We start from the raw sequence: 25,497 nt of genomic DNA, 5'->3' as shown, positions 1-25,497 counted from the left end.
GCCCGGATAGCTCAGTCGGTAGAGCATCAGACTTTTAATCTGAGGGTCCAGGGTTCAAGTCCCTGTTCGGGCGCTTTGCTTTAACGTTCGCATTTACTTTTCTCTTCAACTGTTAACAAGCTGAGAAACACAAATTTTGTCTCAATGGGAAACCACTGCGCAAAAACTTCCATATTCGCCAAGAAATGAAGTGATTTTGCATAGTCGGTTTTTTTCTTCCCTGAGAACACATTTACCTTGCATATTCTAAAAGCAATGAAAAATTGAATTCAGTTTAAAGTGGAAGTACGTTTTATCACAAGAATTTCTTATGCTAATATTTGGTAATGTAAGTAAGGGGCAAAAGCCACAGACGCCCGAACAGGGACTTGAACCCTGGACCCTCAGATTAAAAGTCTGATGCTCTACCGACTGAGCTATCCGGGCTCTCACGAGAAAAAGCTTCTACTACAATGCCTTACATAAGAATAAAGAACCTTGTGTACTCAATTTCTCCCACCTGTATTTTGTGAAACTGTTTTAAACCCGAGAAAGCTCAGGATTCCTACAACAAAGAGAAACAGAAGACCTAAATCACGCACTTTTCACCAGCATTAGCAGCTACTTCAGAATTTCGAGGTATTTATATGCTCAATAACCATTATCACGTAGGCTTCTTTGATTTGTAATCTCTCTCCAGGAGTAAGGGGACGCGAGGTTTACCACCTTTGAAGTGTTGTAGTGGCATCAGATCTATTTTACTATTGATAATAGGGTGGATATCAGTTCTAAAGCCGAACCGACAACAGAAAAGAAAAAAAAGAGATTAAGAGAGAATATAAATACACTGCTCGGAAGCTGCTGGGTTGAACTGCGTAGTTTGGAGTGCGAGAAAGGACCCTGCAGAGGGATAGTGTGATTGTCCTATACGTCCCTTGAAGACGTCCCAAGTAATTTTTAAGTGACGCAAACCCTGGAGGAAGTCCCCAGCCGTGACCCTGGGGGGCAGAAGCCCTGCAAGCCAGAGAGACAGGAAAGCTGAACGTGCCAGTGGAGAGATTTCATTGATCATAGCCCTGAAGGCTCTTCTCTTCCACATCCATCAGCAGTCTGAGCACTGCCTTCTTCTACAGGGCTGGTCTTGGAGAATTACCCACCGTGGGGCTGAGGGTGGGACAGTGAAGAGTCTCTGTTGCTTTCCCTTCATTCCATCTGCTTAATTCCAGCGCTTTAGGAGTGATTGCTCTGGCCCAGAAATTTCACTTGTAGGAATTTGTCCTAGAGAAATAATCAAGGGTGTATAAAAAAACTTGATTACAGGAAAGATCGTCATGGTATTTTGATTGGAAAATATTGCAAATGACAAAACGGCTATACAAATTATGGTACAGCCTTAATACATGGAATATTATATAGCTATTAATAATCATGTTGTACAAGAATACAACTCGGGAAAAACTGCAAAATATTGTTAAGTTAGGAAATATTTCAAAGCAATTTTTTAAAAAGGTGCATATGTGTCCATTGAAAAACTGAAAGGATAAATGTTTCTACATAAAGCCTGGGTTCTGAATTTAGGTGCCCCTCTTTGAAAGCTTACTTCCAAAAAATAAAAAACAAACTTATTCCACTATGTGTTCTTGAGCAAGCTACTTCTCTGTGTCTCAGGACAATAGAGTAATTGTGAGAATTCCTAACATAGTTTATACAAATTGTTTAGAATGGTGTCTGACAAGAAATAAGCAATCATGAAGTCACGTAAAGACAATGGCAAAGAAGTAACAAGAACAGACTACAGATTCTGCTCTTTCTAGCATTCTAACACTATCTACACTTCAACACTTAACATATGTTAACAATTATTTTCTTATCCAGGTATAATTGACATATAACAGTTTCAGGTGCACAACATAACAATTCCGTATTTGTATACATTGCAAAATGATCACCACAGTAAGTCTAGTGAACTTGTCACCACACACAGTAACAAGTTTTCTTTCTTATGATGAGAACTTTCAAGATCTACTCTCTTAGCAACTTTCAAATATGCACTACAGCATTATTAACTATGGTGACCATGCTGTATATAAGGCTTAAACATATTTGACTGGACTGGGGGGGAGATGTAGAGAATTTTGAAAGCTGACAATACTGAGTTAATTCCAGACAAAAAGAATCACTTTATCCCCTAAGTAATGGGGAATTATTAAAAGTTTGGCTCATTTATGTTCCAATTTCCCCTTAAAGGAGCACACATTAGATTTGTTTCATTCGTGCTACAATAAAAACGCAAGGACTACCACATCAAATATTCTCATCAGAATCACATTGCCAGAATCAATCATCTGCCCAGAGCTAATGGTAAAATGGTTTCTAAAATTGGCTGTGTGCAGACAGGATGCTTAGTCATTAAGTTAGGAATATTAAACTGCCTTTCCTTTCCTCAAAACTCTTTGATTCTCTCCTACTACTTTAATGAGTGACACATGGAACTTTTTATAACACCATTCAAAATCCTCCACAATCTGGTCCTGGCCTACTTTGCGGGCATTCCATACCAGTCCCAATATAATATAATGCAAACCACAATTGTTATTTAAAATTTTCTAGTAGCCACATTAAGAAAAGTAAAAAGAAACAGATGAAATTAATTTTAATTATATATTTTTTCAACCCAATATATCCAAAATATCATTTTGATATGTAATTAATATAAAACATTACTGAGATACTTTACAGTATTTTTTCCTAAGTCTTTTTTTTTAATGGTAGCACACTAGGGTTTATTAAACTGTGCTTAGTACAGGCACTGGGGCTTGCCCATGGTTCTCTTGAAGTATAAAGCCTGGATGTCCTGCCAACTCTTCTTGAGCAATGATGCCAGGAAATTGACAGCTAAGTGGATGTTGTACATGAGCTCATCATTTGTCATCTTCATGTGGCCAACCATCACCGCCAGACACAACACCTTCTTCATCTGGAATTTGATTGTGGACTTCACTTCATCCACTTTGGCCACCATGTTCTCATTGTGGGTCAGCAAGAGAGGGAACCTGCCAGCCTTATTCAGTCATGGGCCCAGGATTCATGGGATCTGCTTGATCAGAGATTCTGAAGCCAAAAAGGCATCATACTTCTTGCCCAGCTTCTTGACTAATTTTTTATTCTTGTTGAGTTTCCTCAGCACCTCAATATCCATGTGGGGAATATCCACAGCCTTGGACTCATCACAGTGCTGTTGGTCCCTCAAAACACATACGGAAAACTTGGGGTGGGGAGTGGACTTAAGCCTGAGGGTGCCCAAGAAGCATTTGTCCTTATAAGGGTCATTGTTCCTCAGGCTGATCTGCAGCTCCACCATCTCTGAAAACTTCCGGCACTTGTGCTGGTTCCCGTGCAGGACTTCCCACACTGCCTCATACAGGGTCTCGCGGGAGACTCTGCTGCTTATGGTTCCTTGCACCGCAGTAACCAGAAAAAAGCCCTACTAAGTCTTTGAAATCTGAGGTGTATTTTACACTTAGAGCACATCTCAATTTGGACTAGCTACATTTCAAGCCACACGTGGCTGGTGGGTATTATATTGGACAGTGGGATTCAATACCATGCCAATCTTTTACTCAGTGACCAACACTTTGATCAAAGTAGATTCTTTTCCATTTTAAGACCGTCTCTTCTAAATTTCTCATCTCTTTCCTCTCATTATTTGTGCCATGTTTCTTCAAATTACTTCTCCCATTTCTGCCTCTTGGAATCCTATTCATTTTTTAAGGTCCACTCAAATGATTATTCTTCTACAAAACCTTCAATGATTGTGTTAAATAGGAAGGAAAGATTAATTCAAGAGACTATATAGATAGGCTCACATTCAGTTTATAGATTCAGTAATAGAGCCAGACATTTATTTTTCAAATTGAAAAAATAAAATTGGATCTCCATGTTATAACATGCACAAAAATCAACTGAGGATGAATTAAAGGCCTAAATGTGAAAAGTGAATCTTTAGAACTTTTAGGAGAAAGTATAGGAGAGTATATTTATGACCCCAAAACAGGGAAGAATCTCCTAAATAAAAAAAAAGGAAGTGAAACATAAAATAATTAATAAATCTGACTTCATTTTAAAAAACTATTTATCAAAAGACATTTAAAAAGTGAAAACAAGTTGTAGATTTGAAGATTTATTTGTGATATATATAATCAAGAAGGATTAATATCCAGTTTACATAGAGGACTCGTATAAATCAGTAAGGAATAGACAAACCAACAGAAAAATGGGCAAAAGATATGGACAGGCAATTCACAGGTGAGTAACCATGGTCAATAAATATGAAAAAACGTTCAACCTTACTAATAATCATGGGCCACCATATAAATCAAGCCACCATGAGAAATTCTCACATCTATCACATTTTTTTTTTTAACAATCTGACAATACCAAGGATTGGCGAAGATGTGGATCAACAACAGAATCTTTTTTTTTTAATTGCAGCACTTCTAGTTTATTTATTTTTTAATTTAAATTTTGTTAGTTAACATATAGTGTAATATTGGTTTCAGGAGTAGAATTCAGTGGTCCATCACTTTGATACAACACCCAGTGCTCATCACCATCTAGCCCACCCCCCACCCACCTTCCTCCATCAACCCTCAGTTTGTTCTCTATCGTTAAGAGTCTCTTTCGGCTTGTTTCCCTCTCTTCTTTTTTTCTTTTCCCCCTTCGCATACGTTCATCTGTTTTCTTTCTTAAATTCCACATATGAGTGAGGTCATAATGGTATTTGTCTTTCTCTGACTTATTTCACTTAGCAATAATATACTGTAGCTTCATCCACTTCTTTGCAAATGGAAAGATTTCATTTTTTTAGAAAAGATTTTATTTATTTATTTGACAGAGAGAGACAGCGAGAGAGGGAACACAAGCAGGGGGAGTGGGAGAGGGAGAAACAAGCCTCCTGCGGAGCAGGGAGCCCGATGTGGGGCTCGATCCGAGGACCCTGGGATCGTGACCTGAGCTGAAGGCAGACGCTTAACGACTGAGCCACCCAGGCGCCCCTCATTTTTTTTTTTTATGGCTGAATAATATTCTCATGTGTGTGTATCACATCTTCTTTATCCATTCATCAGTAATTGGACATTTGGGCTCTTTCCATAGTTTAGCTATTGTCTATAATGTGAGCGATAGAATCTTATACACACCCATCAGGAGTGTATACATCTACAAACACTTTGGAGAGCACTGTGTTATGATCTGGTAGCATTGACAATGTGTTTGTGACCCAATAATTCTACTCCCTAGAGTGCACAAGTACAAGAATGTCGATGACAGCATTGTTTGTAACAGCAAACGATTGGAAACACCTAAGTATTTATGAAAGGAGGAGATGAATAAAAAATTGTGGTGCATTCATTACTGTTACACGCTGAATTGTGTCCCCCTACCTCCAGATTACTGTGTTGAAGACCTAACCCCTGAGCACCTCGGAATGTGACTCTATTTGGAGACAGGTCTTTTGCAGGGGTGATGAAGGTAAAATAAAGTCCTATGGGTGGGCCCTAATCCATTATGGCTGGTGTCCTTATAAGAAGAGATTAGGATGCAGACAACTTACAGACCAAGTGTTGAGGACAAAACAAGAAGGCAGCCACATACAAGCCAAGGAGAGGTATCAGAAGAAACCAAATTTGCCAACACCTTGATCTTATACTTCTAGCACACAGAACTGTGAGAAAACAAATTTCTATTGTTTAAGTCACCCAGTCTGTGGTATTTTGTGATAGTAGCCCTAGAAAATCACAATTACTGGGGCGCCTGGGTGGCTCAGTCGTTAAGTGTCTGCCTTCGGCTCAGGTCATGATCCCAGGGTCCTGGGATTGAGTCCCGCATCGGGCTCCCTGCTCCGCGGGAAGCCTGCTTCTCCCTCTCCCACTCCTCCTGCTTGTATTCCCTCTCTCGCTGTGTCTCTCTCTGTCAAATAAATTAATAAAATATTTAAAAAATCACAATTACTATATAACAATTACACAATTCAATATATTACTATACATTACTAAATAATATTGAAAATCAACTATACATGATTTAACATTGTGAAACTTCAAAATGATCAGCAAAAATGCAAGTTGTAGTAGAATACATACAGTTTGATGCCATTTATAAACATTTTAAAAGCATACAATATTTTTAAGGAATATATACATATATAAATCCTAAAGTCTAAGGAAGTGCATGGCAGGGGTAAATACCGAATTCAGAATAGTTCGTTTTGGAGTTGAAGGAGGGAGATGCCATAGGAGAATAGACTATAGGAAACTTTTTTGTAATAGGTAAAGTATTGTTCTTTAGGAAGAGTGGTGGGGAAAAGGAGATTATATTCTTCTTTATACCTTGTTGTATGTGTGAAGTAGTTCATTATAATTTTTTAAGAAAGACTATAGATCAATAACATTGACTTCTAGTTCCCTTAGAACTCTGAGGGGCTCTAGAAAAATCATCTGGTTTAGCCATTTTATTTACAGACTGTGAAACTGAAGAACTGTGTAACTTTCTGATTTCTAGAAATAACTAGACTAAACCCAGATTTCCTGTCTCTTTATTAAATAAACGGTTTTTGAGTATAGTTCTTAGAGAAGGAAGTGGTGATCACTGGGTCAGTTATGAGCTTGTTAAGCTAATTTCATTTTCTTTTTGGTAAGTTTACTTGACGAGGAGAAGAAATGCTCTAGTTATGGTTTATTTTCATTAGAGCAAGTCATTTGATGAAATTTTATGAACTCCTTAGGAAAGGATAGCGAAATGTTGCCAGATATTGACCACTATTAGGTAGGATCATTAGTGGTTTAAGAACATTTGAAGATGAATGATTAATCACAAATCAGTGTCAAACATGAGGGGAAAGCTCTATTCTTAACCATGTCCTATTCAACATATTTATCAAGACTTTTGATAAAGGCAAATTAAATATGTTGATCAAAATTTTGCAAAATGCAAAAGTGAAAGAGCTAATCTCTCTCGACCTTCCAGGCAAGGTTAACCACACTTACCACATTCTCTTTACCTGGACTGACTCCTCCACTAGACAGATTCCAGGCGTTACTTGCTTTGGAATCCTCTAGATTGTTGCTTGGCACACAGTAGGTGTTCAACAAATGTTTGTTGATCTTAAACAAAATGAGTTGCTGGACAGGATCATAATTCCAAGAGTCCAGGAGACAGGAGGAAGAGATCTAAACTAACTGGATGCTATTTAAAAGATACAAATTACTGTTTGGGAATTAAAAAAAAACACCACTAAAATTAATTGCACAAAAAAGAGAGGAGAAACAGTTGAGAGTGGTTCATCTAAAAAAGCCCCTCCCCTTTATTTTTTGAGAGAGGTGGTTGCTGACTTCAAGCTCTTTCAGAACAACTGTGAAAAAGGAATTAATTCTTCAGCTCATTTACAGAAGTCTGGATCTCCCAGCTATGCGGAAGGTTAATGCCAGAAATAGAGCAAGGTGCAATGTGCAAATTAAGGGAGGTCATTGCCCCATTTTATTTAACATGAGTCTGTACCCAGTCCTGGGAGCCACATTTTAAACAGGACAAACAAGTACTTATTCAGAACATGGTGACCAGGGTGGCTTGAAGCCATGTTAAGTAATAAATAGTTGGAAGGCTGTGAGGGGATTTTTAGCTTGCAGAAAAACAAGGGACAGGGTTAGGGGATGGAACATGGGAACTGTCTTCAAATGACTGAATAGTATTCATATTACAAAGAATGACTCCTTACTCTGTTCTACCAAGTGTATAACTGAAACCAGTAGAAATTGCAAAGTAACATACTTCAGCTCAGAAAATCCTCTAACATTTAGAATCATCCTGAAATAAATGAGATGAGGTATTTGGGAGGGATAATACCATTTGGCATCGGCCGAGGTGGAAGTCGGCCAACCTGAGATTTGTTGCAGGTGCTTTTATCAGGCTGTACGATCCAAAGAAGCTCCACCTCCTGGTTCTTTGCACCTCTTTCAGCATTTATCACGTATCTTGAGTTATTCGTGTATATTCTAATCCTATCTCCCCCAATTAGCGACAACACTAACATGCTGTTTGCCCTCTCCAGCCACCACCTCTGGGGAGTAAGAGTAAGTTAACCTTGAGGAACAGTGGGAATGGCGTTTTTTGGAACAGCGAAAGGCTGCCTCTGACTATGCTATTAGGTTTCTCCCCTCCTCGATTTTTGATCTCCTAGGACACGTCTGTGAATACCATCAGACTCTGTGAGTTCCTGAAACGATTTCTCTAGAAACCTCAAAACTCAGTCGTCCCGGACCTGCGACTCTCTCTCTCTGGACTGGGCTCTACTCTATGGTAGGGAGAGCTCAGCCTTTCTACCTCTCTAGCCCTCCAGTGGAGCCTCTATGGTTTCCGGAGGCCTCACCGGAAGCTCTGGTACGAGACGGGTTCAGGAGGCCGGAAGTTGCGCCCTCACTACTCGCCGTTTCAAAATGCTGCTGAGGCCTTAGGGCCTGTGACTGACGCCCCCTCCCCCCCCCCCGGGCTCGGCGGGGGAGCGACTCATGGAGCGGCCTTAAGGTGTGGCTCTTGGGTTTCGGCGGCCGGGTCCCTGGCGGCTGGGGACAGGAGGTGGAGAGCGGGGAGCGGGCGGTGGTGTGGCCAGTTCGGCGGGCCTCGGATCTGGGGCAGCGGGCAGGTGGAGCTTGAGGCGTGGGTGGCGGCGTTGGGATGGTCGCGCCGGGCGGAAGAAGGGTTGGGGGGGGAGGGTTATGCGCTGAGGCCCCGAGGAAGGTAAAAATGGAGGTGGAGTGACGTGCTTGCAGCAGTTCGGCCATCAGGTTACACCTGGAGTCGAAATGGTCGGTGGACGATGTTTAACTGGACGCAACATTAGAAACCTACTGAGGCTCTTTGGAGGAAAGAGGTGGCCAGAGAGGGAGGGGGGAAGAATGACATCGATGTGTCTCAAGATTTGAAGGTAGTAACTTTCAGGGCTGCACACCATCTGTGTCAGAGACACTTGAGTGCTTGTTTGAAGAGGGCTCATTTCGGGGCCACACCCAGACCCGCCCAAGCAGAACATCCGGAGATGGGGCTCGGGAATACGTATTTTAAACGGCACTTTCCCGCTGATTCTTGTGCATCCCGGATTTTGAAAACTGCTCTTTTAAAGCAACACCCGTAGAACATGCTGTTGCTTTTTTCCTGTCATCAGGAAAGCTCTGTGTTGGTTAGGAAGCTTCTCCACCCCGAACAAGTATCTGTCAAAGGTACTTGGTACTTTTTGTGTTAAGTGTTCCTACATCTTAATTTAGGTTTTGTCTCCTCCCTCCTCATACCTGCCTGACACGAAAAGATAATTTATTTTTAAAGTATTTATTTCACAATATTTTGTTTCACACAGTACTGGTCAGGATCACAAATTTTTGTAGTTTATTTTTTAAATTTTTGTTTTTTAAAGATTTTATTTATTTATTTGACAGAGAGAGAGAGACACAACGAGAGAGGGAACACAAGCAGGGGGAGTGAGAGAGGGAGAAGCAGGCTTCCCGCGGAGCAGGGAGCCCGATGCGGGGCTCGATCCCAGGACCCCGGGATCATGACCTGAGCCGAAGGCAGACGCTTAACGACTGAGCCACCCAGGCGCCCCATTTTTGTAGTTTATATATATAAAAAAAGCCAGACGTGTGCCTGAAGTTAAAAAAAAGGCGCATAATACAGAAGTGTGTAAAGTTTAACTGTTCATTAACCCTAACCGGTTCTCTCCTCAGGCTAGCTACTGTTAACTGCTTGATAACATCCTGACTTTTTCCTCCAGTACTCACATTTTTAAACAACAGTGGGATCATTTTGTATGCATTGTTATGCACCTTAAGTTTTTCAGATAATATCAGGGACAGCTTTCCATCAAATATACATATACTTTCTTTTAAACACTTGCATGGTATTGCTTTAGAGGGTTGTACAACAGTTTCGTTCGCCAGTTCCCCACTGATGGAGTTTTAGGTTGTTCCTGGCATGTTGTTTTGCAAATGGAATATACTCTTGCTACACACTTTGCCTGTGTAGGTGTGTAACAGATTTGGTAAGAACTAAACATCTGAATGGTACAGTAGTTTTTTTTTAAGTTTTTCTTTTTAAAGATTTTATTTATTTGAGAGAGAGAGAGAGAGAAAAACAGCATGAGAGGGGATAGGGTCAGAGGGAGAAGCAGGCTCCCCGCCGAGCCAGGAGCCCGATGCGGGACTCGATCCCAGGACTCCGGGATCATGACCTGAGCAAAGGCAGTCGCTTAACCAACTGAGCCACCCAGGCGCCCAGTTTTTATTATTTTCAAGTATGTAGTTGAAAGAGAATCAGACAGTGTTTAGTAGAGGTCCTTAGGGCTTTAAAGAATTACGAATTCTGCTAAATTTTGACAAGAAGTTTTTAATTTAATTAGTCTTAAAATCACAGTTGTCTTCAAAGGTAGAGATTTGAAGATGAGGTGTAGGAGTCTCTTGGACTAAGTGTAGAGTAAAAACAAGTCTTTCATCATCACTGAGAGATGAATAAACTGCTTTTTTTTTTTTTAAAGATTCTTTATTTGAGAGAGAGAGAATGAGAGAGAGCACATGAGAGGGGGGAGGGTCAGAGGGAGAAGCAGACTCCCTGCTGAGCAGGGAGCCCGATGCGGGACTCGATCCAGGGACTCGATCCTGGGACTCCAGGATCATGACCTGAGCCAAAGGCAGTCGCTCAACCAACTGAGCCACCCAGGCGCCCTAAACTGCTTTCTGATTTTAGTCCAGTAGAGGACACAAATAAAAAATAAAATGTAGTAAGTGGTAATAGAGGGGCTCTGTTGTCATCAGCTTCCCTTGGGGTGTCAAAAGTCACCAAGGAAGTGACTTTTGACCTAGGTAAAAGAATAAGACTTTTCAATAGAAAGTAGATCACAGAAGAGGAAGAAGAACAGGTACCTGATACTATGTGAAATCCAAAGGCAGTGGATTTCAAACTTTTTAAACCATGACCCCCAGTAAGAAATGTTTTATATTGTGACCCATTATGCATAGGAGGGGGAATGGTTAAGAACTCTGGCTCCGCAGCCAGAGTGCTTGGACTCTAAGACCATACTTTTTGGCAAGTTATCTTCTCCTCTGCCTCAGTCTCCCCTTTGAAAATGAGGACAATAATATATCTACCTAATAGGATCTCTGTAAGGATTGAATGAGTTATTGAAAAAAAAAAAGTTATTGCTTTAAAGAGTGCCTGATACAAAGGTGCTTAACTGTGTTGTGTTGGCTATTTTCAATAACAGAAACAGGTTCCACAAAACAAAACTTACCTTTGTTATTTACTTTTATTTTCTATTCTGTTCTATATCATTAATGGAGGGGAGCAGTTAAGACTCACGGGGGTACAACTTGTAGTTTGAAAAACTGAGTACTAAAAACACCTGGGAGGTAAGTGATAAAAGGACTGGACACATTGAAGAAACTGAGTTCATCATTCGTCATGGTGGGGATTGAGTGGTGGAAGTGGAAACTTGGAGAAGAGTACCAAGCAGGAATGGAGACAGTAAGTTGGAGACCAATCGTATAAGCTCTTGCACACATACCCAGTGAGGGGAGTGAGAGTGTGGAAATGGAAGTGCCTCCTGAGTCACCTCTCCAGGCTCATGTGCGGTAGTCCTTCACGCTTCAAATGCACTGAAAAACCAGGGTAGTTTGACCTGCTCTGGGATATCCCTAATTCTGCTGTATTGTGGAATGAAGTGGTGGAATTGGCTTTCTTTTCTTTTCTTTTTTTCTTAAGATTTTATTTATTTGAGAGAGAGAGCAAGAGGGAAGGGCAGAGGGAGAGGGAGAAGCTGACTCCCCACTGAGCAGGGGGCCAGACAAGGGACTTGATGCCAGGACCCTGAGATCATGACCTGAGCTGAAGGCAGATGCTTAACCGACTGAGCCACCCAGGTGTCCCATGGCTTCTCTGTCAATAAACACATCTCTCTTGAAGAAGAGTCCTTTTGGGTTATTGTATTTATTATTTTTTTAAGTTGAAATACAATTAACACACGATGTCACATTCATTTTAGGTGGACATGTAGTGATTTGCCAGCTCTATACATTATGCTGTGCTTACCACAAGTGCAGCTACTATCTGTCACCACACAACAATGCCATTGACTATATTCCCTGTATTATACCTTTTATCCTTGTGACTTACTCATTCCCTAACCAGAAACTTGTATCTCTCACTCCCCTTCACCCATTTTGCCTGTCCCTCCACCTTTTCCCTTCTGGCAACCATCAGTTTGTTCCAGGGAGAGGTTTTTTTTTTTTTTAATCCTTTTTTGTAAATAAACTCTTTTTTTTTTCTTTTAAGATTTTTTGAGAGGGCACCTGGGTGGCTCAGTTGGTTAAGCGACTGCCTTCGGCTCAGGTCATGATCCTGGAGTCCCGGGATCGAGTCCCACATTGGGCTCCCTGCTCGGCAGGGAGTCTGCTTCTCCCTCTGACCCTCCTCCCTCTCATGCTCTCTGTCTCTCATTCTCTCTCTCTCAAATAAATAAATAAATAAATCTTTTTTTAAAAAAAAAGATTTTTTGAGAAAGACACAGTGAGAGGGGGAACACAAGCAGGGGGAGAGGGAGAAGGAGAAACAGGCTTCCTGCGGAGTGGGGAGCCCTATGCGGGCTAGATCCCGGAACCCTGGGATCATCACCTGAGCCGAAGGCAGACGCTCAACCTAACAGCCACCCAGGCGTCCCAAAGGGAGAGTTTTTATGAAAGCAAGAAAACTGCAGAAAGAACTTTCTTCCCTCATTCATTTAGTAGACAAGTTCTTCTCAGCTTTTTAAAAGATTTTTTAAAAAGTTTATTTGAGAGAGAGTAGAGCGAGAGAGAACACGAGGGGGTGGGGGAGGAGGGGCAGAGGGAGAAACAGACTCCCCATTGAGCAGGGAGCCAGATGCAGGGCTTGATCCCAGGACCCTGCAGATCACAGCCCAAGGCAGACACTTAACTGACTGAGCCACCCAGGTGCCCCTCTTTTCAGCTATTTATACTTATCTCTAAGGTTTATTATTAGCTGGAAAGAAACATTTCCAGAGAGCCAAAGTAGTACAGTTAATAATGTAGATTCTTTTTCGTAACTGGAGTATTTTCTGAGTACTAGTTTTTCAAGATGCAATAGATAATTGGAATTTTTGTGATTTCTTCTGTTTGGTGTGTACCACTCAATAAAGTTTGTTGTTTCATATTCAATATTTTTTTCATATTTTTTTCATTTTTTTCATATTCAATTCAATATTTTTTCTATTTTTTCTCAATTTTTTATTTTTATTTTTTTAAGATTTTCTTTTTCTTTTTTTTTTAAATTTTTAAAATTTATTTGAGAGAGAGAATGCATGAGAGGGGGGGAGGGTCAGAGGGAGAAGCAGACTCCCCGCTGAGCAGGGAGCGTGATGCAGGACTCGATCCCGGGACTCCAGGATCATGACCTGAGCCGAAGGCAGTCGCTTAACCAACTGAGCCACCCAGGTGCCCCTTTTTCAGTTTTTTAATGAAATATTTAAAGCATATCACAAATGTGTCATTTTACCTTTAAATATGTTAGGATGTATTTCTTATCAGGTCAGGATTTAAAAAAATTATCAGTGCCTTTTTACTACGATTAAGTTTCTTAATATTTACTACCTAGTACATAATTCAGAATTTTATGATTGTTCAGAGAAAAATGGCATTTATAGATGGTTTCTTTGAATCAGGACTTGAATGAACAAGGTCCACATGCTGTATTGTTTGTTTTTTTAAGCCTCAATCATGGTCTCCCCACTTAACCATATCCGCCCCACTCCAGCAGCCCCCCCAGCCCCGTCATCTGAGATCCTGTATAATTTCCTACATTCTAGGTTTGGCTAATTATTTTGCTTTTGGTATTATTTATTCCTTTACCCTCCATTTTTCCTATAAGCAGGTAATTAGTAGTTGGATGTAGAAGCTTAGTTAGTTGTTTTTTTGTCAAGAATACTTCATAGGAGATAGGAGGTTCTGGGTGCTTCCTGTTGCTTCACATCGGGAAGTACATGATGCAAATGACCATCTTTTAGAGAGTTTTGTCAGTGGTCAAGTGTTCTCAGCCTTCTCCATGTGTTTTAAAGTTCCCCTCCCCCAGCCTTTTACTTAAACCGTTTATTATCTATTAATGATTGTTGAGCTGATATTTAACCTGAGACTAGAATGTCTAGGATGAGTCAGTCTTGGGCAGAACTCACAGTGCTTCAAATGAAGGAACAATGTGTGCAAAGGCCCTGAAGCAGGAAGTAAATGCGCTGAGAAACTAAAAGATCAGTGTGGTGAGGTGCAACAGGAAAGACTGGCAAGACGGGCTAGATTCTGTGTTTATCTTTAGAGCAGTAACAAGTTTTAGAGCAGGGCCTGGCACTGTAGGATTGGGTTTGTTTTTTGATTTTGTTTTTTTAATCCTTCTAGCTGTAGTGTGGAATTTGGTTTGAAGGGGGTTAGAGAGACCAGTTAAGAGTCTGTTTCAGTGATGCACGCAGGAAGTAACACTTTTGGTTTGGGGAAATAGTCATGGAGATGAAAAGAAGGGGTGGTTTTGAAATATTTCGAAGTTAAAATTGATCAGGTTTGATGATGTGGTAACGAGAAGAGAGAGAAGGTGACTGCTAACTTCCTGGTTTCATTTATTTATGTATTGGGACACCTGGGTGGCTCAGGTCATGATCCCAGGGTCCTGGGATCGAGTCCCGAATTGGGCTTCTTGCTTAGTGGGAAGCCTGCTTCTCCCTCTGCCTGCTGCTTCCCCTGCTTGTGCGCGTGCATGCTCTCTTTCTCTCTCTGACAAATAAATAAAACCTATTTATTTATTTAGAGAGAGCGCACGCATGGGGTTGGGGGCAGAGGGGCGGAGAGAGAGAGAGAGTCCCAAGCAGACTCCCTGCCCAGCGAGGAGGTTGACATGGAGCTTGATCTCACAACCCTGAGATCATGATCTCAGCTGAAATTAAGAGTCAGACACTTAACTGACTGAGCCACCCAGGTCCCCCCAACTTTCTGGTTTGAGCAACGGAATGTAACTGCTCACTGGTAGCATAGTGGGAAAGAATAAGCTTTAGACTCAGGCAAGTTATTTGACTTCTTTTAGGCTCAGTTTCCTCTTTTAAGGAGCAAGTAACAATACCTAACCCTGCTGTAATCAAAAGAGACTCCAAGTGGGAAAGAGCCAGATCTTGCTTTGGATTCAGAGCTTGTCAGCTGACTTCATTTCTCACATACGTTCTTGAACAGTGCCTTTGCTCATGTTTTCCCTCCCATTCTTTCCACTATTTTCTCATTTTATTTTTTTATTTTATTTTATTATTTATTTGACAGAGAGAGAGCAGAGAGGGAATACAAGCAGGGGGAGTGGAAGAGGGAGAAGCAGGCTTCCCGCCGAGCAGGGAGCCTGATGCGGGGCTTGATCCCAGGACCATGGGATCACGCCCTGAGCCGAAGGCAGACACTTAACGACTGAGCCACCCAGGCGCCCCTATTTTCTCATTTTAAAATCCTTCCATTCATGGGGAAGGGTCCTGCGATCGAGCCCCGTGTCGGGCTCCCTGTTCAGCGGAGCCGACTTCTCCCTCTCCCTCTGCCAGCTGCTCTGCCTACTTGTGCTCTCTCTCCCTCTGTCAAATAAAAACAATCTTTTAAAAAAAAAAAAAATCCTCCCACTCCTATCTCCATTCCCTTAACTTCCATGGCCCTTAAAACAGTGTTTTGCTTTGTTTTGTTTTTAATGGCAGGACACTTTCTACCAGGTATTAAAGCAAAGTAGGAAAACCTTACTGACATTTAGTAAGTTCTTCAGACCTGGGGCGCCTGGGTGGCTCTGTCATTAAGCATCTGCCTTCGGCTCAGGTCCTGATCTCAGGGTCCTGGGATGGAGACCCGCATCGGGCTCCCTGCTCGGCGGGAAGCCTGCTTCCCCCTCTCCCATTCCCTCTGCTTGTGTTCCCTCTCTCACTGTGTCTCTCTCTGTCAAATAAATAAGTAAAATCTTAAAAAAAAAAAATTCTTCAGACCTGCCAAGTGGTCAATTCCTGTTCCTACTAAGGTGCTGAATTAGCATGACTGCTGGCTTCCTCCCAAAATCGTCCCTACAGGAACGGTAATAGGAAAATGCTGTGAGAAACAGATGGGTGATGTGGGCTGTCTTGAACCTGTGTGCGCGCGTGGGGAGGCGGTGTTTGGTCTGGGACAGGAGTCAGCCAGGTGTGGCTGTAGGAGAATAAAACCATGGGGGAAAGGAACTGTTGGAACACTCTAGTTTCTCCCCTGCCTCTTTACTTTGGAATTACCTTTTTCTACACTTGTGACTCAGAGCCCAGTCCAGTTTACCTCAAGAGTGAATCAGGACATTACAGAAGTGTATACTTGTGAGAAGCTGACGAAAAATAGGTGATGACTGACCTTAGACAGCACTTCTGTGTCTCTTACCTTCTAAGTCCTTAGGTCTCCCCAAATCCCATCATAGTGCTACTTCTCCTAGGGAAAAAAGGATGAGTCTTTGATCTGGATAGTGATTGAGTGGGGTGGAGAGTGATGTGGTTTTCTGGTGCTTGGGGATTTCTACTTTTGTACTTCTTTTGTTTTTTTTGAAGATTTTATTTTTAAGTAATTTCCACACCTACCATGGGGCCTGAATTTATAACCCTGAGGTCAAGAGTTATACGCTCTTCTGGCTGACCCAGCCAGATGCCCCTACTACTAATTTTCTCCCTTAGTCCAGCTTACTGCAGCTGCTATGGGCTGGAATCTGGTCTTGTCCCATATTCTTTGCCTGTCAGAGTATCTCCTATCCTCTAGAGAAAAATAACAAAGACAGTTGAAGAGCACAGGTATTTCAAGAGAAGAATAATGTATAAGTTTCATTGGAACAGAAATAATAGAACAGATGGACCTAGAGTTCAAAGTTAGACTGATATGGGGCACCTGGGTGGCTCAGTCGTTAAGTGTCTGCCTTCGGCTAGGGTCATGATCCCAGGGTCCTAGGATCGAGCCCCGCATCGGGCTCCCTGCTCGGCGGGAAGCCTGCTTCTCCCTTTCCCCCTCCCTCTGCTTGTGTTCCCTCTCTCGGTGTGTCTCTCTCTGTCAAATAAATAAAATCTTAAAAAAAAAAAAGACTGATAATTATCCTAAAAGAAACAGGGAACATCTTAAGAACTTGAAATAAGAATAAGCGGGGGCTGAGAGAACCAAGCCAAAATAGTAGGGTTGAAAAATGCAATGGTTGAAATAACAGAATGGATACAGTTGAAGAATGAACTCCAGATCAAGAAAATCTCCCAGAATAAAAAGATAAAAAGAAAATCTAAAGGAAAAACTGAAAGGTAAGGAAAATAGATGTAGAGGTACTCACATCTAAATAATAGGAATCTTTTCGTTAAATTTAATTAATTTTATTTTTTAAAAGATTTTATTTTTTATTTTAAAGACTTTTTATTTATCAGAGAAAGAGCACACACAAGCAGGGGGAGCGGCAGGCAGAGGGAGAAGCAGGCTCCCCGCTGAGCAAGGAGCCTGATGCGTGATTCCAGGACGCTGAGATCATGACCTGAGCTGTAGGCAGACGCTTAATCGACTGAGCCACCCAGGCGTCCTTTTATTTTATTTTTTAAAGATTTTATTTATTTATTTGACAGAGACATAGAGCACAGATAGGCTGAGTGGCAGGCAGAGGGAGAGGGAGAAGCAGGCTCTCCGCGGACCAGGGAGCCTGACGCGGGGCTCTATCCCAGTACCCTGGGATCACGACCTGAGCCGAAGGCAGCTACTTAACCGACCGAGCCACCCAGGTGCCCCAAAGATTTTATCTTTCAGCAATCTCTACACCCAGTGTGGGGCTCGAACTCACAACCCCGAGATCAGAAGTTGCATGCTCCACCAACTGAGCCAGCCAGGCACCCCTAAATAATAGGAATCTTAAATAAAAATGAAAAGGAGGGGGGGCCTGACTCAGTCGGTGGAACATGCGACTCTTGATCTCATCATGAGTTCAAGCCCCACATTGGGCATGGAGCCTGCATTTATTTATTTATTTAAATTTTTAAAAAAGATTTTATTTATTTGACAGAGACACAGCGAGAGAGGGAACACAAGCAGGGGGAGTGGGAGAGGGAGAGGCAGGTTTCCCGCTGAGCAGGGAGCCCGATGTGGGGCTCGATCCTAGGACCCTGGGATCATGACCTGAGCCGAAGGCAGATGCTTAACGACTGAGCCACCCAGGCACCCCTGGAGCCTGCATTTAAAAAAAAAAAAACGTAAAGAAGGACATGCTTGAAATAATGGGAAAAATAGTTCTCTTTTAGAATTAAAAAAAAAGTGGGGGGTGCCTGGGTGGCTCAGTTGGTTAAGCATCTGAGTCTTGATTTTGGCTCAGGTCATGATCTCAGGCTTGTGAGATCGAGCCCTGTGCTGGGTGGGGAGTCTGCTTGAGATTCTCTCTCCCTCCCTCTGCCCCTCCCCCACATGCTCTTGTGCTTTCTCTAAAATAAATCTTAAAAAAAAAAAATGTCCTCAGAAGGAAAGTTTCCTTAAATGAATGTCCTCAGAGGCAAAATATCCTTAAGACAGCTGAAGATGAGAGATCAGGAAAAATTTGTTTCCAGGAACATTATAGTGAAATTTAAGAGTAAAAAAATCAAAAGAAGCCTCAGAGAGAAAGAACAGATTACTACAGGGAACAAAAATCAAATTGACATCAGAGTTTTTAACGGCATCACTAAATGTAGGAAAACAAAAAAAACTGTTCGCAGAGTTTTGAAGAGAAACTTAGAATTTTATACCCACCCACATTCATTTGAATAGGAGGGATTATAAAAATATTCTCAGGTGGGCTCCTGGGTGGCTCAGTCAGTTAAGCGTCTGCCTTCGGCTGAGGTCATGATCCTGGGGTTCTGGGATCAAGCCCCGCATCGGGCTCCCTGCTGAGCAGGGAGCCCGCTTCTCCCTCTCTCTCTGCCTGCCGCTCTGCCTATTTGTGTTCTCTCTCTCTGTCAAATAAATAAATAAAATCTTTAAAAAAAAATTCTCAGGCGTATGAAGTCTTGGGAGCCTTGCCATACAAAGACCCATATTGAGCCCAGTTCTGGATGAAGTACTAGGAGATTCAAATCCAGGAAGTGTTACAAGAGATCTGTGAAGTAAAGGTGATTATAATTTCTTGATATTTATTGTAAAGGCTAAGGCAAAAAAAAGAAAAAGAAAAATATATCTATCTCAGGATTAAAAGTCCAGATGATATCATACTAAAGTTCTTGCTGACGGAGATAGAATTTTTAAGAAAGGTAATAACATATTAAGCATGGAAAGAGTGGAACAAACTGGAATGCTAAATCAGGATGGTAGAAACATCCATATATACTAATTAGAGTGAATGGACTAAATTTACTAGTTAAAGATAAAAACTGACAAATCGGATTAAAAAATCCAAAGTCCAGATACATGTTTTTTATAAGGGATACACCAAAAGTTTAAGGGCATGTAAAAATAATTAAAAGATTGATAAAATACATACCTGGAATTACTAAAAGAAAGTTGGCGTGACCTCACTAATCCTAGATAAAATGCACTTTAGGACTGAATGTCTTAATTGGGATGGAAAGAATCACTATATGATGACAGTATACTGACAATAATATGATGTCAGTTCAGCAAGAAGATCTAGTAATTTAAAGCATGTATGCCTCTGATTAAAAGTCCTTAAAATAGATGATGCAAAATTGGTAGAACTACACTGGGATCAATGGACAAATCCACCATTATAGTGGGAGATTTCATTACATCTCTCAATTATTTGCAGGTCAGGCTAACAAATTAGTAGATATGTAAGATTATAAAAAGCCAATAGGCTTAACATAACAAATACAGAGTTTTGCAAGCATACATTATATATAGAATTGATCACCAACTAGACCAGGTGAAAGCCTTAAAAATTTCAAAGAACAGGTTTTATAGAGAGGATGATATCTCCCCACAGTGCTGTTAAATTAGGAGTTAATCATAAAAGTAAATTGAGAAAATACAGTGTGCATAGGCATAGCTATCAAGCTCAGGGATTTAAAAAATTATGGAAATTTAAAAATACAGGTGAATGATAATGAAAACTTTATATAGCAAAACCTGTGAGCTAAATTAAAAAATATTGCTGGGATAGGAGGGGGAGGAATTTATTGCCTTAAGAAATTCAAATTAGAAGGGGTAAGCTAAATGTCCAGCTTAAGAAATTGGGAAATGATCAAGAGAATAAAATTTTAAAAAGTAGAAGAGGTAATAAGATGTAATACCACGAATGGAAAAGAAGATGCATCTGCACACAGATTAAAAGAGAATACTATCAACTATATGCCAGTAATTTTGAAAACTTAGACAAATGGAAGAAGAAATAAAAAGCTTGAATATCAAGCTACAATTTCTTAAAATAGTGATTAAAAATCTTCCACAAAGAAAACACTGAGTTTTATGTTTCAGAGGTGAATTCTACCAATCTTTCAAGGACCAGAACATCTCAATTTTGTAGAATTTTTTTCCCCTGGCAATAGAAAAATAGGGACTATTCAACAATTATTCTATTAGGCCTGCTAGTGCTTACACCCAAACTAGACAAAAACTTGACCATGGAAAATTGTAGGCCCGTTTCACTCCCTCCTATAGACTTTACAACCTAAACAAAGTAGCAAATCAGAACTAGCAGTGTACAAAAAAGGGTAATACCCCCAAGTCAAGTTTGGTTTATCTCAGGTGTGTAAGGTTTAATTTTAGAAAATCCATAAATGAAATTCAAAAGGCACTACATTAATAGATTAAAAAAAACGATCATTTCAATAGATTCAGAAAGAATATTTTATAAAAACTTTTCCATGATATATTTTTAGTTAATGAGGAAAAGAAACCCTTCTAAACTGATAAAGTAACTGTTAAAGAACAAACATTAAAAAAAAAAAACGTATAGGGAAACATTAGAAGCATTTTTTTAAAAATCAGAGACAAAGATGCCCACTATCATTGTGTGTATTTGATACTGTGTTGATAGTCCTAAGCAGAAAAGTAAGACAAGAAATTAGCGTAAGAATTGGAAAGGAGGGAATAAGATTTTATTATCTGCTGATGATATAACCATTTACATAGAAAGCAGAAGCATATACAGACAGATTATTAGAAATAATGTAAATTTAGGTGACTGGATAGAAGATCAATGAAAGTCATTTGTATTTCTGTGTATATGCAAAAACTAAAAATTATAATGAGAAGGCATCACAATAGTATTAGAATATTAACTTTCAAGATTATTCTAACACAAACATTAAATCTCTAAAGGGAAAATTAAAAAATTTTACTAAAAGAAATTAAATAAGTCTTTAATAAATAGAGAAATATATGTTAATGATTAGGAAACAATTTGATTTATATATAAAGTGTAATTTCATTCAAAATCCCAAGAGGGATTTTTATGGAACTTGATAAAGATAATAACATTTATATGGAAGAAATATAAGGGGCCGGGAATGCAAACTGGTGCAGCCACTGTGGCAGATGGTATGGCGGTTCCTCAAAAAGTTATAAATAGAATTACCCTATGATCCAGTAATTGCACTACTGAGTATTTACCCCCAAAATACAAAACACTAACTCAAAGGGATACATGCATCCCTATGTTCATTGCAGCATTATTTACACTAGCCAGACTATGGAAGCAGCCCAAGTGTCTATCGATAGATAAATGGATAAAGAAGATTGGTATATATGCACAATATATTGGAATATTATTCAGCTATAAAAGAGAAGGGAAGTCTTGCCATTTGCGACAACATGGATGGAGCTAGAGAGTATAATGCTAAGTGAAATAAGTCAGAGGAAAGCCAAATATGGTTTCACTCCTGTGGTATTTAAGAAACAATACAAAGAGCAAAGGGAAAAAACAAGAGACAGACAAGAAAACAGACTCTCAGAACAAACTAGTGGTTACCAGAGGAGAGGGAAAGTGGGTGGGGGATGGGTGAAATAGGTGATGGGGATTAAAGAGTATACTTACCATGATAAGCATGGAGTAATGTATAGAATTGTTGAATCATATTGCACACCCAAAACTAATAGAACACTGTATGTCAACTATACTGGAATTAAAATTGAAAACTTAAAAAGTTAGGGGGCCAAGAATAGCTGGTCACTTCTAAAAAAGAACAGGGAGAAGACGTGCTTTACTGGATAACAAGACTCATAAGGTCGGATAATGGAGAGGAGATGGATTCACAGGATATCTTATACATTCTTGATGGGATTGTGGATTGGTGTAAACACTTTGAAGACAGTTTGGTATCAGTTCCTAAAGTTGGGTATTCACATATGCTATGATCCAGCAATTTCTCTTACAGATATGCCTAAGAGACACTTTTTTTTTGCACATGTACAAGAGTATTACTAGTAGCACTATTCATAATGGTGAAAACCTAGAAACAACCCAAATGTTCATCACACACTGAAATATTGTACAACAATCAAAATAAATGGAAAATAAAGTATGCTGTGATATGGATGAATCCTGAAAACATTATGCTAAGTGAAATAAGCCAGACACAAAAAGACAAATGTTGTGATTTCACTTATATGCGGTATCTAGTATAGGCATATTCATAGAGACAGAAAGTTTTGTGATTACCAGGGCCTGGGGAGAGGAAGTCATTGGAGAGTTCGTCGTTTAATGGGTGCAGAGTTTCAGTTTGGTGATTAAAAAGTTCTGGAGATGGATCGTGGTGATGGTGTACAGTATTGTGAATGTACTTAATGTTACTGAGTTGTACACTTAAAAATGGTAAATTTTATGTTATATTTAGTTTACAATAAAATTAAAAACTAAGGACTCTTTTTTTTTTTTTTAAGATTTTTTATTTATTTATTCATGAGAGACAGAGAGAGAGAATGAGAGAGAAGCAGGCTCCCAAGGAGCAGGGAGCCTGATGTGGGACTCGATCCCAGGACCCTGGGATCACGACCTGAGCCGAAGGCAGACGCTTAACCATCTGAGCCACCCAGGCGCCCAAAAACTAAGGACTCTTAATTAACAGGAAACAAACAGGATTGCTGGAGGGGAGGGGGTGGGGGTGGGGGGTAACTGGGTGATGGACATTAAGGAGAGCACATGATGTAATGAGCACTGGGTATTATATAAGACTGATGAATCACTGACCTCTACCTCTAACTAATAATACATTATATGTTAATAAAAAAATAAAAGTGACACGACAGTAGGAATTAATGTTAGTGAAACAAAAATCTTTAAAATTACTATACCTGCTTTTTTTTTTTAAGATTTTATTTATTTATTTGACAGAGACACAACGAGAGAGGGAACACAAGCGGGGGAGTGGGAGAGGGAGAAGCAGGCTTCTTGAGCAGGATGCGGGGGGCTCTATCCCAGGACCCCAGGAACCTGAGCCGAAGGCAGATGCTTAACGACTGAGCCACCTAGGTGCCCCTATACCTGCTTTTTTAAAGTTAAAAATAACTAAACAAAATACTCTTTAGCATTGCATTTTGATGCAGTAAAATGCATAAAAAGGAAGGGAAGAAAATCAAAACAGGATAAGGATGATTGTTGGGGAGAGGCAGGAGAATGGGATAGGGAGGGGATATTATAATTAAATATAGGTTGTTGTCAAGAGTACTGCTTTGCAGGTGCTCATTCTATCAGGAAGAATCAAGGAAAAGTGGGCCATGTGTGGATAAACAATGAGAGTATGTTGAAGGAAAGGATTATGATTAATTCTGTACATTGAGGTCTAACAGGCAAAAAAATATTACTAAGTGGGGACTTCAGAACTCTTGAGTTTGATATCTTGACTCTAGCAGTTCACTGAATTGTATTATCTTGGGCAAGTAACACCTCCATGCTTCTCTTGCCTTAGATGTAAAACAATAATAATTATTAGTATAGTATAATAATAATACTAATTATACTATAATAATTATACTGTAAATAATAGTAATAATAATATTACCTACATCATAGGATTATTTAAGTATTAAATGGGTTAATATATGTGCCTGGTACAGTGTAAGCTCTCCATAAGTCTGTGCCATTTGTTTTGATTATCTAGTGCTATGTAATAAACCACCCAACAACTTAGTGAGTTAAAACAACAGCCATTTTATTTATTATGATTCTGTGAGCTAAGTTGGATGGTTCTTGTCTGTCATGCAGCTGTGGTCAGCTGACAGCTGCTGTTGGAATGTTCTGTAATATGTGGTGCTTTGGAGGGAATGGCTGGAAGGCTGGGCTCAACTGGACAACTAATCCTCTCCACATGGCCCTTTTATGTGGTCTCCAGGAGAGTAGTCATATTTTAGGGGTCTCCAAAAGCACAAAAAATGAAGCTGCCAGGCTTGGAATTGGCGCATTATCACTTCCGCTGTATTCTGTTGATAAACGTCACAGAGCTACTTGGGAGATGTGGTTCATTTTTTTAAGATTTTATTTTTAGGTAAGTGTAGACCTAACATGGGGCTTGAATTTACAATCCTGAGATCAAAAGTCGTATGCTCCACCGACTAAGCCAGCCAGGCACCCCCCATCCACACTGTTACTGATACTTGTATCCATCATGTTGCTCTACAGTGTATGTAATTGTCAAGTTTAGGCACCAAGGATTTATTAATCAATGAATAAATAATAATCCCTGCCCACTTGCTGCTTATGTTTTACATGATAAGTAATTAAAATGTATAGTATGTTGGTTGGTAACAAGGACAGTAAAGAAAAATAAGGCAGGGAAGGAGATAGGGAATACTGGGGGCTGGGAGTTGCAGTTCTAAAAATGGGTAGTCATGGAAGGCCTCGGTAAACTGACATTTGAGCAGACAAAAGGAGGAGGTTAGGAGCTCAAGGGGCAAGGGTGGGAGCAAGAAAACCTTAGGAGGGTAGTGTAGTTGAGAGGTAGGTGGTTTGGATTAGTGCAGTAATAACTGAAGTGGTGGGAAAGGGTTAGAGTTTGGGATATATTTTGAAGATACAGCTTTAGAGTCTATTTATGAACTGGGTGTGGAATGTGAAAGAAAAAGGAATCAAGGATGGCTTTCAAGGTCGTTGACCTGAGCAACTGGAAGGATGGAGTTGCCGGTTGCTGAGATGGGGAAGGCTGCAGGACTGGCAGGTTTGGGAAGATCAGGACTGGCGCTTTAGGTATAAGGTTTGAAATGCTAATTAGAAGCTAGCTGCTTTTTAAAATTGTAAATTCTGCTTGTATCCTATTTGACTTCCCATTTTGTAGCAAGGAAGGCAGATGGGGAAGGGAGAAATTTGTATTTTGTTACAGTTAGTAAGTATTCTCAGAAGATTGAGGAATCTTGTTAGTTTTAGCCAGACTATTTGTCAGTTTTTCCAGGCCCCTTTCACCCTTTCCCTGCTGTGGCTTGTTGGTCATAAATTTCACTGATCATTTATCACCTTTTTACTAGAAAACGGTAAACTTCAACA

The 25,497-nt window shown here is 40.3% G+C and overlaps 1 protein-coding gene and 2 non-coding genes across 3 annotated transcripts; 1 reads left to right on the top strand and 2 right to left on the bottom strand.

The window, feature by feature from the left end:
- TRNAK-UUU lies at positions 1 to 73 on the top strand. Its single transcript has one exon. It is a non-coding gene; the product is annotated as a tRNA-Lys (tRNA).
- A 280-nt stretch (positions 74 to 353) lies between these two features.
- Positions 354 to 426, bottom strand: TRNAK-UUU. Its single transcript has one exon. It is a non-coding gene; the product is annotated as a tRNA-Lys (tRNA).
- Positions 427 to 2,776: 2,350 nt separating this feature from the next.
- Positions 2,777 to 9,122, bottom strand: LOC110577293 (60S ribosomal protein L10a-like). Its single transcript, XM_044916052.1, is given in 2 exon segments — positions 2,777 to 3,435; positions 9,101 to 9,122. Coding segments are annotated over 2 exon segments (681 nt in total).
- Positions 9,123 to 25,497: the final 16,375 nt, after the last annotated feature.

This window comes from Neomonachus schauinslandi, chromosome 6, assembly GCF_002201575.2.
Source record: "Neomonachus schauinslandi chromosome 6, ASM220157v2, whole genome shotgun sequence".
In the NCBI taxonomy this organism is placed as follows: domain Eukaryota; kingdom Metazoa; phylum Chordata; class Mammalia; order Carnivora; family Phocidae; genus Neomonachus; species Neomonachus schauinslandi.
Note: the sequence above shows the minus strand (reverse complement) of the source record. Positions and strands in the feature narration are given on the sequence as shown.